This window comes from Rutidosis leptorrhynchoides, chromosome 7 (assembly GCF_046630445.1).
Source record: "Rutidosis leptorrhynchoides isolate AG116_Rl617_1_P2 chromosome 7, CSIRO_AGI_Rlap_v1, whole genome shotgun sequence".
Lineage (NCBI taxonomy): Eukaryota > Viridiplantae > Streptophyta > Magnoliopsida > Asterales > Asteraceae > Rutidosis > Rutidosis leptorrhynchoides.
The window spans coordinates 72,214,065-72,227,391 of NC_092339.1; the positions used below are offsets into that span (position 1 = coordinate 72,214,065).

Consider the following 13,327-nt stretch of genomic DNA (forward strand, 5'->3'; position numbering starts at 1 on the left):
TGATAAAAAAGAACAGCCCTAGTCTTATATACTGACTACCCAATTCTAGTAAAATTTTTCAAAATTTTCAATTAAATGAATTCAAAATCATGTTTATGCATATTTATGAACGATAAAACTAGGTTTTAACACCGAAATTATTGTTACCTCGGAAAGGACATAAATTGAGAAACAAACTAAAATGTTAAAATTCATTTAAAATGGAATAGAGGACGATAAAAAGGAAAATAAAAGCCAAGTGTGGGAAAATTTACCAAGTTATCTTAAACATATGTCACATATATCTGTAACAAATAACTGAAAATACTTTTGCTTTGGACTAAACTAAACTGTTTTACCCGATGAAAGAAAAGAAGAGATGGATCTGCACGATAAATCAATTCCATCATTAAAAGGAAGTAAAGTCTTTCGAAAAAGACACGCGCTTCTTGATTTAGGTCAAGAAGTTGTCGTCCAGACCAGCTGTAGGTTGACGAAAAATCTAGAAAAGTCATCACTAAAATCGGTTGGAAATCCACGGACCTCAGCATTAAACAGGGTCACCAAGTGGTCAGATTTATCCTAACCATGAGAAGGATTTATCTCGTACAATGGGGGGCACCATGCAAATTAGCTGGATAAGACTAATGAATCAGATCCCCAGAAAGGATAATCTCCTTAAAGATTAAAAATCAGCTTTTAAGACTGATATTACTCAATCCTAGAGATTGACCTTAAAGATTGAGAATTCAAACTCATGGAATTCAATGATATCTAAACTCGAGCTTGAACGAGAAAATATTTTGATCAAAATTACAAACCGATTTGTTTTCTGAAAACCTATTTTCAATGCGTTCATTACCATTGAACGTAAAATCCTAGGAATTCACCTGGAATTCATTAGGTCACCTGAACTAAATCGGGTGTCAACCGTAAGAACGGTGGTTGCATAGTGGTCAAAGACAGGACCTTGTGCCATACCGAAAAATTATAAGGGTGAGCTTTACTATTGCTCCTACCAAGGATAGTAATTGCGTCCGACACGTTATAGACCATAATTAAAAGCATGTCAGGGGACATTGCCTTAACAGTTGCTTGTTCAACGCTTTCCTTTACAACCGGACGGTAGTTTACCGAAAGGTAATATACGGGACAAGTAAACTGGACGTGTTGCTTTCCAAATACAAGGTTAGCAAGTGGGTGACACAAAACCGCAAGTTTTGAGCTAAAATTTTCAAATCTAAAACCCACCAAACCCACAAAAATATTTTGCAAACACCGGTAAAGGGTTATTCCGGAAAACTTATCTAGGGTAAAAACTAGATTTAATTTTCAAAAGATCAAATGTTTTCATAAAGATCCAATTTCCTTAATGGATCTAAATTTTTATAGTCATGTGGGACTGTAAACCATATCGTTACTACCATTGTTTATACCGCCGTATAGAAATCACTGATGTACAAAGTGTGAAGAATAAAGAAGTGATTCTAGTATTTCAAGACAATATTGCTTGAGGACAAGCAACGCTCAAGTGTGGGAATATTTGATAATGCTAAAAACGAACATATATTTCATAGCATTATTCCTCAAGAAAGACAAGCTTTTAGTTGCAATTGTTCTATTTACAAGTGATATTCGTTTAAATAATAAAAGGTGAAGACAAAAGACAGATTCGACGAATTGAAGACGCAAACGACCAAAAAGCTCAAAAGTACAAAAGACAATCAAAAAGGTTCCAATTATTGATAAGAAACGTCTCGAAATTACAAGAGTACAAGATTCAAAACGCAAAGTACAAGATATTAAATTGTACGCAAGGACGTTCGAAAATCCGGAACCGGGACCAGAGTCAACTCTTAACGCTCGACGCAACGGACTAAAAATTACAAGTTAACTATGTATATAAATATAATATAATATATAATTAATTATATTAATTATATATATATATATATATTATATATATATTATAAACCGTCGGTAAACAAAGAGCCAAACTCCTCTGAGCTGTAAAAGCAAACTCCGCGACTCGCGGAGTTTGAAGGCCAAAATGGCCGCGAGTCGCGGAGCCCCAAAATGAGAAACTGCCTATAAAGCCAACCGAATTCTGAGCATTTTTCATAATCTTTTTCTTCTTCTTCTGATACGTAAAATATATATATATATTTATAATTTATATTTTAATTTTAATTATAATTCTAATAATAAGGGTATGTTAGCGAATGTTGTAAGGGTGTAAGTCGAAATTCTGTCCGTGTAACGCTACGCTATTTTTAATCATTGTAAGTTATGTTCAACCTTTTTACATTAATGTCTCGTAGCTAAGTTATTATTATGCTTATTTAAAACGAAGTAATCATGATGTTGGGCTAATTACTAAAATTGGGTAATTGGGCTTTGTACCATAATTGGGGTTTGGACAAAAGAACGACACTTGTGGAAATTAGACTATGAGCTATTAATGGGCTTTATATTTGTTTAACTAAATGATAGTTTGTTAATGTTAATATAAAGATTTACAATTGGGCGTCCCTATAAATTACCATATACACTCGATCGGACACGATGGGCGGGGTATTTATATGTACGAATAATCGTTCATTTAACCGGACACGGAAATGGATTAATAGTTAATAAACTTGTTGAAACAGGGGTGAATTACATTCAAGGGTAATTGGTGTAATTGTTAACAAAGTAGTAAAACCTTGGTTTACACGCAGTCGATAACCTGGTGTATTCATTAAACAAAGTATTAAAACCTTGTTACAATTCGAATCCCCAATTAGTTGGAATATTTAACTTCGGGTATAAGAATAATTTGACGAGGACACTCGCACTTTATATTTATGACTGATGGACTGTTATGGACAAAAACCAGACGGACATATTAAATAATCCAGGACAAAGGACAATTAACCCATGGGCATAAAACTAAAATCAACACGTCAAACATCATGATTACGGAAGTTTAAATAAGCATAATTCTTTTATTTCATATTTAATTTCCTTTATTTTATATTTAATTGCACTTCTAATTATCGCATTTTTATTGTTATTTTATTTAATTGCACTTTTAATTATCGTACTCTTTAATTATCGCAAGTTTATTTTATCGCACTTTTATTATTCGCAATTTCATTATCGTTATTTACTTTACGCTTTAATTTAAGTCTTGTATTTATTTTATATTTTACATTAGGTTTTAACTGCGACTAAAGTCTTAAAATCGACAAACCGGTCATTAAACGGTAAAAATCCCCCTTTATAATAATAATATTACTTATATATATGTTTGTATTTTTATAAAAGTAAATTAATATAGCGTTGAGCTTTGTTTAAAAAAGATTCCCTGTGGAACGAACCGGACTTACTAAAAACTACTGTACGATTAGGTACACTGCCTATAAGTGTTGTAGCAAGGTTTAAGTATATCCATTCTATAAATAAATAAATATCTTGTGTAAAATTTTATCGTATTTAATAGTTTTTCCTAGTAAAATATAAACTATTTCGTATCCCTTAGCTTTGACATCAATGATATAGTATACGGGTATATAATTATCGAAGTCTTGGCTTGAGTAATATAAGGTGGGTCCAACTTTAGGTATTACCAACCCATGTTAGATTCTCACTACAATCGTTAGTTTCCAACCTTTGATAGTACTGCCAACATCAATGCGAATTGGGAAGGTCTCGGGAGAGTTTTTCCCAACCTTTGATGGTACTGCCAACATCATCGCGAATTGAGTTTCCTCCTAACGTGTGTGGGTGGAATATGATCGCAAAGGTGGTTCCTCTATCGATGCAAATATCGCCGTTAGAAAAAAGTAGATGCATGCGAGTATATATGCTATAGAGTGAACTTAAGGTCTAGTTTTGTATTATGTTTTGAAGTTTCATTATGTAGTTAAATATACATACGAAACTGAAATAACTAAACATGTTATCACAAAAGTAATAATTAGATTACTAATAGATAAGATGGTTAAAAATGATCTAACCGATATTAGGTTGAACCGGGCTTGTGTTTGACACAATTCCCTTAAACAAATTCTTCGTCTGTTCCCAGGGTATACCGGTCCGAAGCAGCGTACTGCCGGACTTGAACACTTGCTTGAAAGTTAACCGGAACGGGGAGACCTTATTGCGGCTGAGAGGAAACTCTAATCATATAAGAATGCTAATAGCCCCATTAAGTGAGTGTTCCGCGAGAAAAGAGAGGCTGACATCTTTTCTTATCTATCTATTTTCGTAAATGAAGAAGATAAGTGAGAGCTTACTGACTGCATCTTCTAAGAAGGGTTTGGAAGAAGAAATAGAATCCGCAACAAGCAAAGAAGCAATACTTGTACGCGCACAAGCTCCGCGCTCCCTCGTGCCTGCTACTTCAGAGCCAACATTGAATAGTGCTTACGCAGCATAGATCTACTCAAGTAGGAGCTTTAAGTTAAGCGACCTTTTTTAGAATCGTTGATACATATGTTACGATGGCTTCGGATGAGAGAGGGTGGTCGTAGATCATAGTTCTGTAGTGAAGCTAGGCTGTTGAGTTTGAGCTATGAGTTCTGACCTGAGCTAGTCTTTCAGATTAGGCAGGGAACATGAGGCATAGTTCCTCACTTTCTCGAAACTGGAAGGATAAAAAAACTCACCCGGTGGGCTGCCGAGCTACAAGTCCTACGAGACGGGAGCGGGATTCTCTAAAAAGCCTGTGCCTGTCCCGGTCAAGCTTTTATTTTTTTTATTTTTAGTGTTTTCCTCCTTGAAGATGGAAATGAATTCCTCCGGGAGTTGGGGGGAATACATACAAACATCAACGGAAGGCACCTCAACCGCTTCTGCTGATGCAAGGGCCGGACCCAACACAGTGTCAGACTCAACTAAACCGGCTCAGTACTATGACCCCGTCTCTGTTTCTCTATCCCTTTCTCGACTCTGTTAAGGAGGATCGCTAACCCAACTCTTTGAATCTTTGACTAAGCCTGTTCCTCGAGTACCGCTTGCTAATCGGCTAACGGAACCGGTAACCGTTGACTTATATGACTTTTGGTGTGTCTTTCTTCAAAGCCTAAGGCCTTTATTTATAGTGGAGACTATAGCCTTAGGTTTGTTCCTATAACCGATGTGGGACAAAATACTAAAACTTCTAGATTTTGCATCAAACTAGCAACTTTGAGATTCGATATCTCATTCACCTTTAATCTGTTTTGGACATTCTTTAACTCATTTTAATGTCCTCGTCAAGGACTACAAAACTCACTAAATAGTTACTATTATATGTCACTCGAACATATAATTATTTGTGTCCAAAATTTAATGAAAACACACGTTTTTATCAAGTTTTTCCAACACATTATACTCTGTAAATTGTTAATTTACAATAGTACATATATTTGGGGCTAACACGTATGTCATGTCGCATCAGCCGGTGTTACGTTAACAAACATCCGGCTAAAAGGACATGATACTAACAAATTTCAAAACTCATGCAAAATTTTAGTACTGTAACAAATTTCAAAACACATACAAAATTTTAATGAATGGGTAGTAATATTTTCAACAACATATTTGATAAATTCACTCATGAAATACATAAAGTAAATATGTTGTTAGAAATATTATCACCCCTTAATGAATACACTGTATTTGCAACATATTATATTATAATGCATAATATAAAATATAATATTATATTACGGAGTATTAATTTATATTTATAATATTATTTAAAGGCAAACACAAAGATATGACAAATATTTACAAATAGTTCATCTCATTACTTTTACAATCTCAATTTTTATGGTTATCCCGATACCGCTAATTGTCAATGACCATTTGATTATAGTGCTTAATATTTCAACAATAACAAGCCTCCAACTTACAAATGTAAAAGACCACGTATCATGTACAAGCTCAAACCAAATGCTAGTCGAAGTAATCATCCGTCTTAGGGTTGCAAAGGATCTTCACAACCTCGCTCATGGTTGGTCTCAAATCTTTATTCTCCTCAACACATCGCAAAGCCACTTTAAGAAGTTTTACCATCTCACCATGTTCATATTCATCCATCATCTTAGGATCCAATATATCCTTGAAATGTTGTTCTATCAAACTATCACCTTTCTCATAGACCTTCTCTCGCACCCAATTCACAAGCCCTTTTTGTTCCACCGCTTCGTTACAATCACTTGCTTGACCACGCGTAGGACTCCGCCCCGTTATCATCTCTAGCACCACCATCCCATAGCTATAAACATCCACTTTCGAAGTAATCGGAAGCTTAAACACCCATTCTGGAGCCATATACCCTCTTGTCCCTCTTATCCTCGAAAATACCGAATTTTTAATTGCATCTTGATGAATTAACTTTGACAAGCCAAAATCAGCGACTTTTGGGTTATAATCAACATCTAATAATATGTTATGCGGTTTAACATCGCAATGCAAAACCCACTCCAAGCATTCTTCGTGTAAATAAGCTAGCCCTTTCGCTACACCAGTCGCAATTGCTAAAATCTTTGGCCAATCAAGTTGGTTAGCACCTAACTTCGCAGCTAACGAACCATTCTCCATGTACTCATACACCAAGATCCTATGCTTTCCTTCAGCACAATAACCATAAGTTTCTATCAAGTTCTTATGATTAATCCTCATAATCGTACTCATCTCCGCTAGAAATTCAGCTTCTCCCTGTGTAGTAGCTTGATGAAGCCGCTTAATCGCTACTACCCTATTGTCGGGTAGTGTCCCTTTGTAAACAATACTACCACCACCTCTCCCAATCTCATCTCTAAATTTATTAGACGCTTTTATTATCTCATCATACGTAAACCTTCTGAATCCAGTAGCAATTGCTACGTACGACTGATCAATTGTTACACCGGAACGTTGTCTGGTAATATAATACAAAAACAAAAAGCAAGCAACTTCAACTACACCAATGAACAAGCTAAACCATAACATGAACTTGATGGACCGATTTCCACTAGTTTCCACGTACGTCCGCATCAGTTTGATAACAGAATTCGAGCATATCAACTCGGACTTTTTAGCATAAGCTTTTTGATGAAATGATGACACACTTTTCTTAGGTACCTTAAGATAAGTTGTAAAAGGTGTATCCAAGTTATGACCATTAAACAACATAGTCTTGACATAGCATTTGAATCCCAATACAGCATTAAAGCTATATTGAAAAGCTTTACAATTTGTATTGTTCAAACACACATTTTCACATTCTTGGAGACTAATCCCTGCCTTAAACCAATAATCGAATCCGTAAAATTCCATTTGTGGGTACTTTACGAAACCATAGTTTTCGCGATCTTCTGTAAGATTGAATGTAGGTACACACCCCAACGATAAATCCGAATGGTTCTTCGCAACATATCCGTATATACAAGTGCATCTTCTTCCAGATTCATGAGTGTAAGTACAAATACTATTTAAACCACAGCTTCCATGAATTAAACATGGTTTAGAAATTGTTTGTAAAGAATTAGTCCACTTTTTTTCATTAAGTGTATAAACTCTAACATTTCCATCAACATCAAGTGTAATTCTTCTTTTAAGAATCGGACCGTAATCAGATGTAACAAATGAGTAATTATCCGTGGACGTAAATCGGCCTCTAGAATCAAGCATAGCAAATCTACTATTGTTGAAAGTAGATCGACCCGCTTGAGTAGCTAATAACCAAGGTTTAGGCCAAAAAACGCTAGTTACCGCATCGTTCTTGAACAGAATTCGAAGTACGTTATCATTGTCGAAATAAAGTTTGTAAAAACCAGAGGAATAATTTGTTAAACTTCTTGATGAAATAAGGACAGTATCTTTAGTAAAAGGCTGATTAGGAAGAAGAGTGTTTGTTGGAAAACTAAAACTTTGCCAAAGATATGATTGGGTGTCAATTTGGGTAAGAACAAGATTACCCGAATCGAGAAGTTGCAGTTGCGAAGGTGAAGTAGATTTAGTATTGCTTGTCCAAATTTTTTGGCCTGCGTCGGTTAAAACGAGATTTCCAGTTTTTGATAACGAAAAACTTGAGCGTTTTCCGTTAACTGGTGCGTCACGGTTAGCCATCCAAACCAATGTGTGTTGACCATCTGCGGTGGTATCGGAAAACCATATTGCGAAAAAGTAAGCGTTTTGGCCCGTTTGGTGGAACCCGGCTGTGAAAACGCGATTTGGTGAAACTAAATGATTGTCGTTTTGGACAACGAGTGATGAGCCTTGAGTTAAAACATTAGGTGATGATGAAGAAGAAGAAGGTTGAGAATAAGAGATGACTAATAGAAGTAAGAGGAATAGATGCATTATGAAATATTGAAATATGAATGAATAAAGAATTTCAAAATTATTTTAGTTAATGGATTGTTTTGTGGAAATTTATTTCCATGAAAGTTTGGATGTTTTCTTGGGTAATATGAATTCTAGATTGAAATGATTAGCCGGATATATACCGTTTACCAAAATAGAGTTTGAAATTGAAAATGATTATTAAAAGTTTGAATGTGTTGTGTGTACTGTATATATTATATTATATATTTAGATTTAGATTTAGATATATAATAATAATAATAATAATAATAATAATAATAATAATAATAATAATAATAATAATAATAATAATTCTAGGTGCCATTTAGTGTATAGGGTAATAATATACAGAGTAATATAATATATAATAATATAATAATATAATAATAATAATAATATATAATATATAATATATATATATATATATATATATATATATATATATATATATATATATATATATATATATATATATATAACTAGTTCGGGTCAGACCCGGGCGATGTTGCGGGGGATTTCGGCCGAGAAAATGGTCCATGTGTTAAGCGCCGTTTTAGGTGCAGTCGTCTTCAGTGTTTTTTAAAAAGTGTCTGGTTCGAACGTTGTTAATTTCGTTTTGTTCATAAAATTATTTCGAGTCCTGGCGAGCAGGAAGATACGGGTTGTCGTTGTGTTTAGTGTTTTTTAAAATGTGTCCGTCTCGAATGTAGTTAGTATCTTTTTGTTCATAAAATTATTTCGAGTATGACGTTGCTCTCGAAAATTTTTTACTCACGGCGAGCGGGAAGATCCGGGCTGTCGTTGTGTTTAGCGTTTTTTTTTAAAAAAGTGTCCGTTTCGAACGTAGTTAGTATCGTTTTGTTCATAATAATATTTCGAGTTTAACGGAGTGGTCGGTGAAATTTAACTCGGAGCGAGTAGGAAGATACGGGCTGCCGAAGGCTTTGGGTGGAGTTTTGTATTTTAATTTACAAAATTGACGGTTTAACCCCCTGGAGGCTGGGGTAGTTTTTGTAAGGTATTTGTAGTTAAGGGGGAAGAATAAAAAATCAAGTGTGAAAAGAGGCTTTTACAATTGTCGTTTTGCCCTTCACCAAACGACCAAGAACCTCTTCTCAATTAGTATTAGTATATTAGTGTTTATATATATATATATATATATATATATATATATATATATATATATATATATATATATATATATATATACACATTATTACTATTACTATATATACTAATTGCTGTAAATGAAACCCAATAGGAACTTGTCACCTGCCCCTCCTCACTGTTATACTGTATCAATTTTTTCTTCTTCTACAATTCCAGTTTTCTTCCCAAACACCAGCACCGCCCTACATCATGGCACCTTTAACCACCACCCACAGCCACCTTCGGTCACCACCCACAACCACCTTCGGCCACCAGCCCACCACCCACTAACAACTTCGGCCTCGAGCACTGACCCCCTCTACATCCGCCATCACCCACCATCCCTACCGACCACTATCGACCACCGCCATTGTCCGCCACCGTCAGCCTCAAAAAAGAAAAAAAAAATTGGTCACTAGCTTACCGGGATCTCGAGGTCCAACTCGGTTTAAAAATGGTCAACGTCGGTTAACGGTCCGGTGAGAAATGCGTCTGCAGCGCGTGACTACGCATCATTCGGTCGCTGCACGCAACGCTTACACCGTTGTCTTTGTAATTACGCGACTGATATAACGACGGTGGTGGTGAAATTCATATCTTAAGAGAAGAAGGTGTAATAGATGCTCAAAGTTTAGGGTAGTTTCAGATTTATGCTCAAAGTTTAGGGTAGTTTCAGATTTTGAAGATAAAGTGTGAATAATAGAAAAAGATAAATGAAATGAAGGTACTGTAATAGTTTAATTTATAAGGTGAAATGTGAAATTCTAAAGATTTAAGGACTTATGTTGCATAAATAATAAAGTGTATACTGAGTATCCTAAATTTAAATATCCATATCTCAAGATTTTGATTTAAATAAATATTAAATAGTACACGAACCATTATATAGTATTTTTTTTTTAGGATACTCAGTATACACTTTATTATTTATGCAACATAAGTCCTTAAATCTTTAGAATTTCACATTTCACCTTATAAACTAAGCTATTATATAGTATTTTTTTTTATGTTTAATTAATCCAACAAGTTAACCGATAAAAAACGCTCCTTCAATTACCGACTAAAATAACCCCGCAACGAAGCGGGTCTTTTTACTCGTTAATATTATTATTAGTTTGATTTTGATTTTGATTTTAACTTATTTGGAATATAATATATACTCGCATAAATGCTTTCAACGGCTGCTGGTAGGGGAGCCAGTCTCCATCGTGCCATTTGATAATAATTAATCTAAATAGTATCTTATTTTGAGCATTATTTGAAGGGTTTTGGTAACATATTCTTTTATGGTATTTTTTTTTTTTAAGTAAGTAAAACTTTATTATTATAAACGGATTATACAAAGTGTCCTATACACAAACTATACAACGCATACAATGCATGCGGAATGCTCATGAACGAGATAATACATGTGACGAAACGTGTATATTACAGCTCGATCCATGAATGATGGGGGAATGGCCGGTTGAACTTGCTTGCAAGCAGAATAGAGGAAACCACCAGTACCGATCGTGCGGTGACAAAGAGGGAGACCAATATACTTTTAATCCCGAGCGCATATACCCATTATTTATGGATCAAGAAGATTAACCAATGCACGTACGTGTGTTGGACGATACGGCGAAGTATGAGGGGTTATGTGACGATCGCTCCAAATCCATATGGACAATACGTCATTCATTGATTTCATTGCGAGGTATTTGACCTCTATATGATACGTTTTGTAAACATTGCATTCTTTTGAAAAGGCACACCATAAATGAATATTTAAATCAAAGGTTTTCGACATCTGATGATTTCTACATATAGACAATCACCGTAAATAATAGTTTACAATAGTACTTCCGTTGACAATGCAGTCAAAATAAGATACATGGTGATGATTTGGTGAATGCAACGTTTCCTTGAAAAATATGCCATGTACGACTCCATGCACATAGCTTGTCTAACATATAAGCAAACAGCGGAAGACTTCTAGAAAACCTGAGAATAAACATGCTAACAAGTGTCAACACAAAGGTTGGTGAGTTCATAGTTTTAATGTTTTGCATAATCTGTACATAAAGGTGGATCACTAGGGATGGCATCGGGTCGGGTTTGGGTCGGGTTTAGGTAATCCCGAACCCGATTAAGAAACCTCGCCCCAAACCCGGCCCAAAACCCGTCGGGTCCCCAATTACTTACATACTATCGGGTTTCGGGTTTTCCCACGGGTAAACGGGTATACCCGATTAGTCATTATGTATATATTTTTCAATAAGTTACCAAATCAAAATATCGAAAAATAACTTAACTACTTCATGTTTAAAGTATTATAAAATATCACATACAAAAAGTTGATTGAAAAGATTCTAAAATACTCAAATACACCAAGTATATAATATATCACATCTTGAAAACTTGTTGTATATGATTATATTGAATAAAATTATACTCGTATTCAAAACAAATAAGAGAAAGCTTTCATACATTAACAATATAATATTAATACTAAAATTTTACATAAAAATTATTACTATTAAAATTCCTCGGGCCGGGTATACGGGTACGCGGGTCGGGTATACGGGTCGGGTAAACGGGTTTGTATCCAAAACCATACCCGAACTTAGGGATGACAAAATGACCCGTACCCGATGGGAAAACTCGAAACCCGTTATAATTGGGCCGGGTCTTACCCGAGTCCGTCGGGTCATGGGCCGGGTATGGGGATGGTTATAAAAAGTTTTCTGGGTTCGGGTTTGGGTATGGTTTTGGATACAAACCCGTTTACCCGACCCGTATACCCGACCCGCGTACCCGTATACCCGGCCCGAGGAATTTTAATAGTAATAATTTTTATGTAAAATTTTAGTATTAATATTATATTGTTAATGTATGAAAGCTTTCTCTTATTTGTTTTGAATACGAGTATAATTTTATTCAATATAATCATATACAACAAGTTTTCGAGATGTGATATATTATATACTTTGTGTATTTGAGTATTTTAGAATCTTTTCAATCAACTTTTTGTATGTGATATTTTATAATACTTTAAACATGAAGTAGTTAAGTTATTTTTCGATATTTTGATTTGGTAACTTATTGAAAAATAGATAATTGGGTATACCCGTTTACCCGTGGGAAAACCCGAAACCCGATAGTATGTAAGTAATTGGGGACCCGACGGGTTTTGAGCCGGTTTTGGGCCGAGGTTTCTTAATCGGGTTCGGGTTCGGGATTACCTAAACCCGACCCAAACCCGATCCGATGCCATCCCTACCCGAACCCGAACCCGGAAAACTTTTTATAACCATCCCCATACCCGGCCCATGACCCGACGGACTCGGGTAAGACCCGGCCCAATTATAACGGGTTTCGGGTTTTCCCATCGGGTACGGGTCATTTTGCCATCCCTATGGGTCACAAGATTTCAGTTGTTTCATCCAGAAACGTTTATCAAAATATTCTACGAAATTGAGCACCCTGGTAACTAAACTTAACGTATATATAATTTATACCCTTTGTATAATCATCTTAATAATACACGCAAACCAACGTGTACGCTTCTCAAATAGCATACGTCCGTTAAAAGGCTAGTGCTCTAGCTCGGACGGGGATATCAAGCCCTATGGATCCATATACTACTACTCGCGCCCGCCAGTTCTTATAACCGGCAGTTACTAGTTACCAAAGCTAAGGAATTTTCGGTTCAAATTCAGTGTAGAATTAAGTATGTACTTGTATCCATTGCGCTTAAAATAAAGTGCATGTATTCTCTGAAAGGACCAGTTCATATACATTATAAACGATTCACAATAGTTGATTACATTGCGAGGTATTTGACCTCTATATGATACATTTTACAAACATTGCATTCGTTTTTAAAAGACAAACTTTC

General features: G+C 35.3%; 1 protein-coding gene across 1 annotated transcript; it reads right to left on the minus strand.

The window, feature by feature from the left end:
• Window positions 1-5,791: 5,791 nt before the first annotated feature.
• Window positions 5,792-8,295, minus strand: LOC139859341 (putative receptor protein kinase ZmPK1). Its single transcript, XM_071848134.1, has one exon. It carries the CDS (start codon window positions 8,293-8,295, stop codon window positions 5,905-5,907), a length of 2,391 nt encoding a protein of 796 aa, XP_071704235.1. The 3' UTR covers window positions 5,792-5,904.
• Window positions 8,296-13,327: the final 5,032 nt, after the last annotated feature.

Bases quoted from the DNA above. Each gene is read 5' to 3' on its own strand.
- LOC139859341 (XM_071848134.1), bottom strand. From the start codon at position 8,295: ATGCATCTATTCCTCTTACTTCTATTAGTCATCTCTTATTCTCAACCT.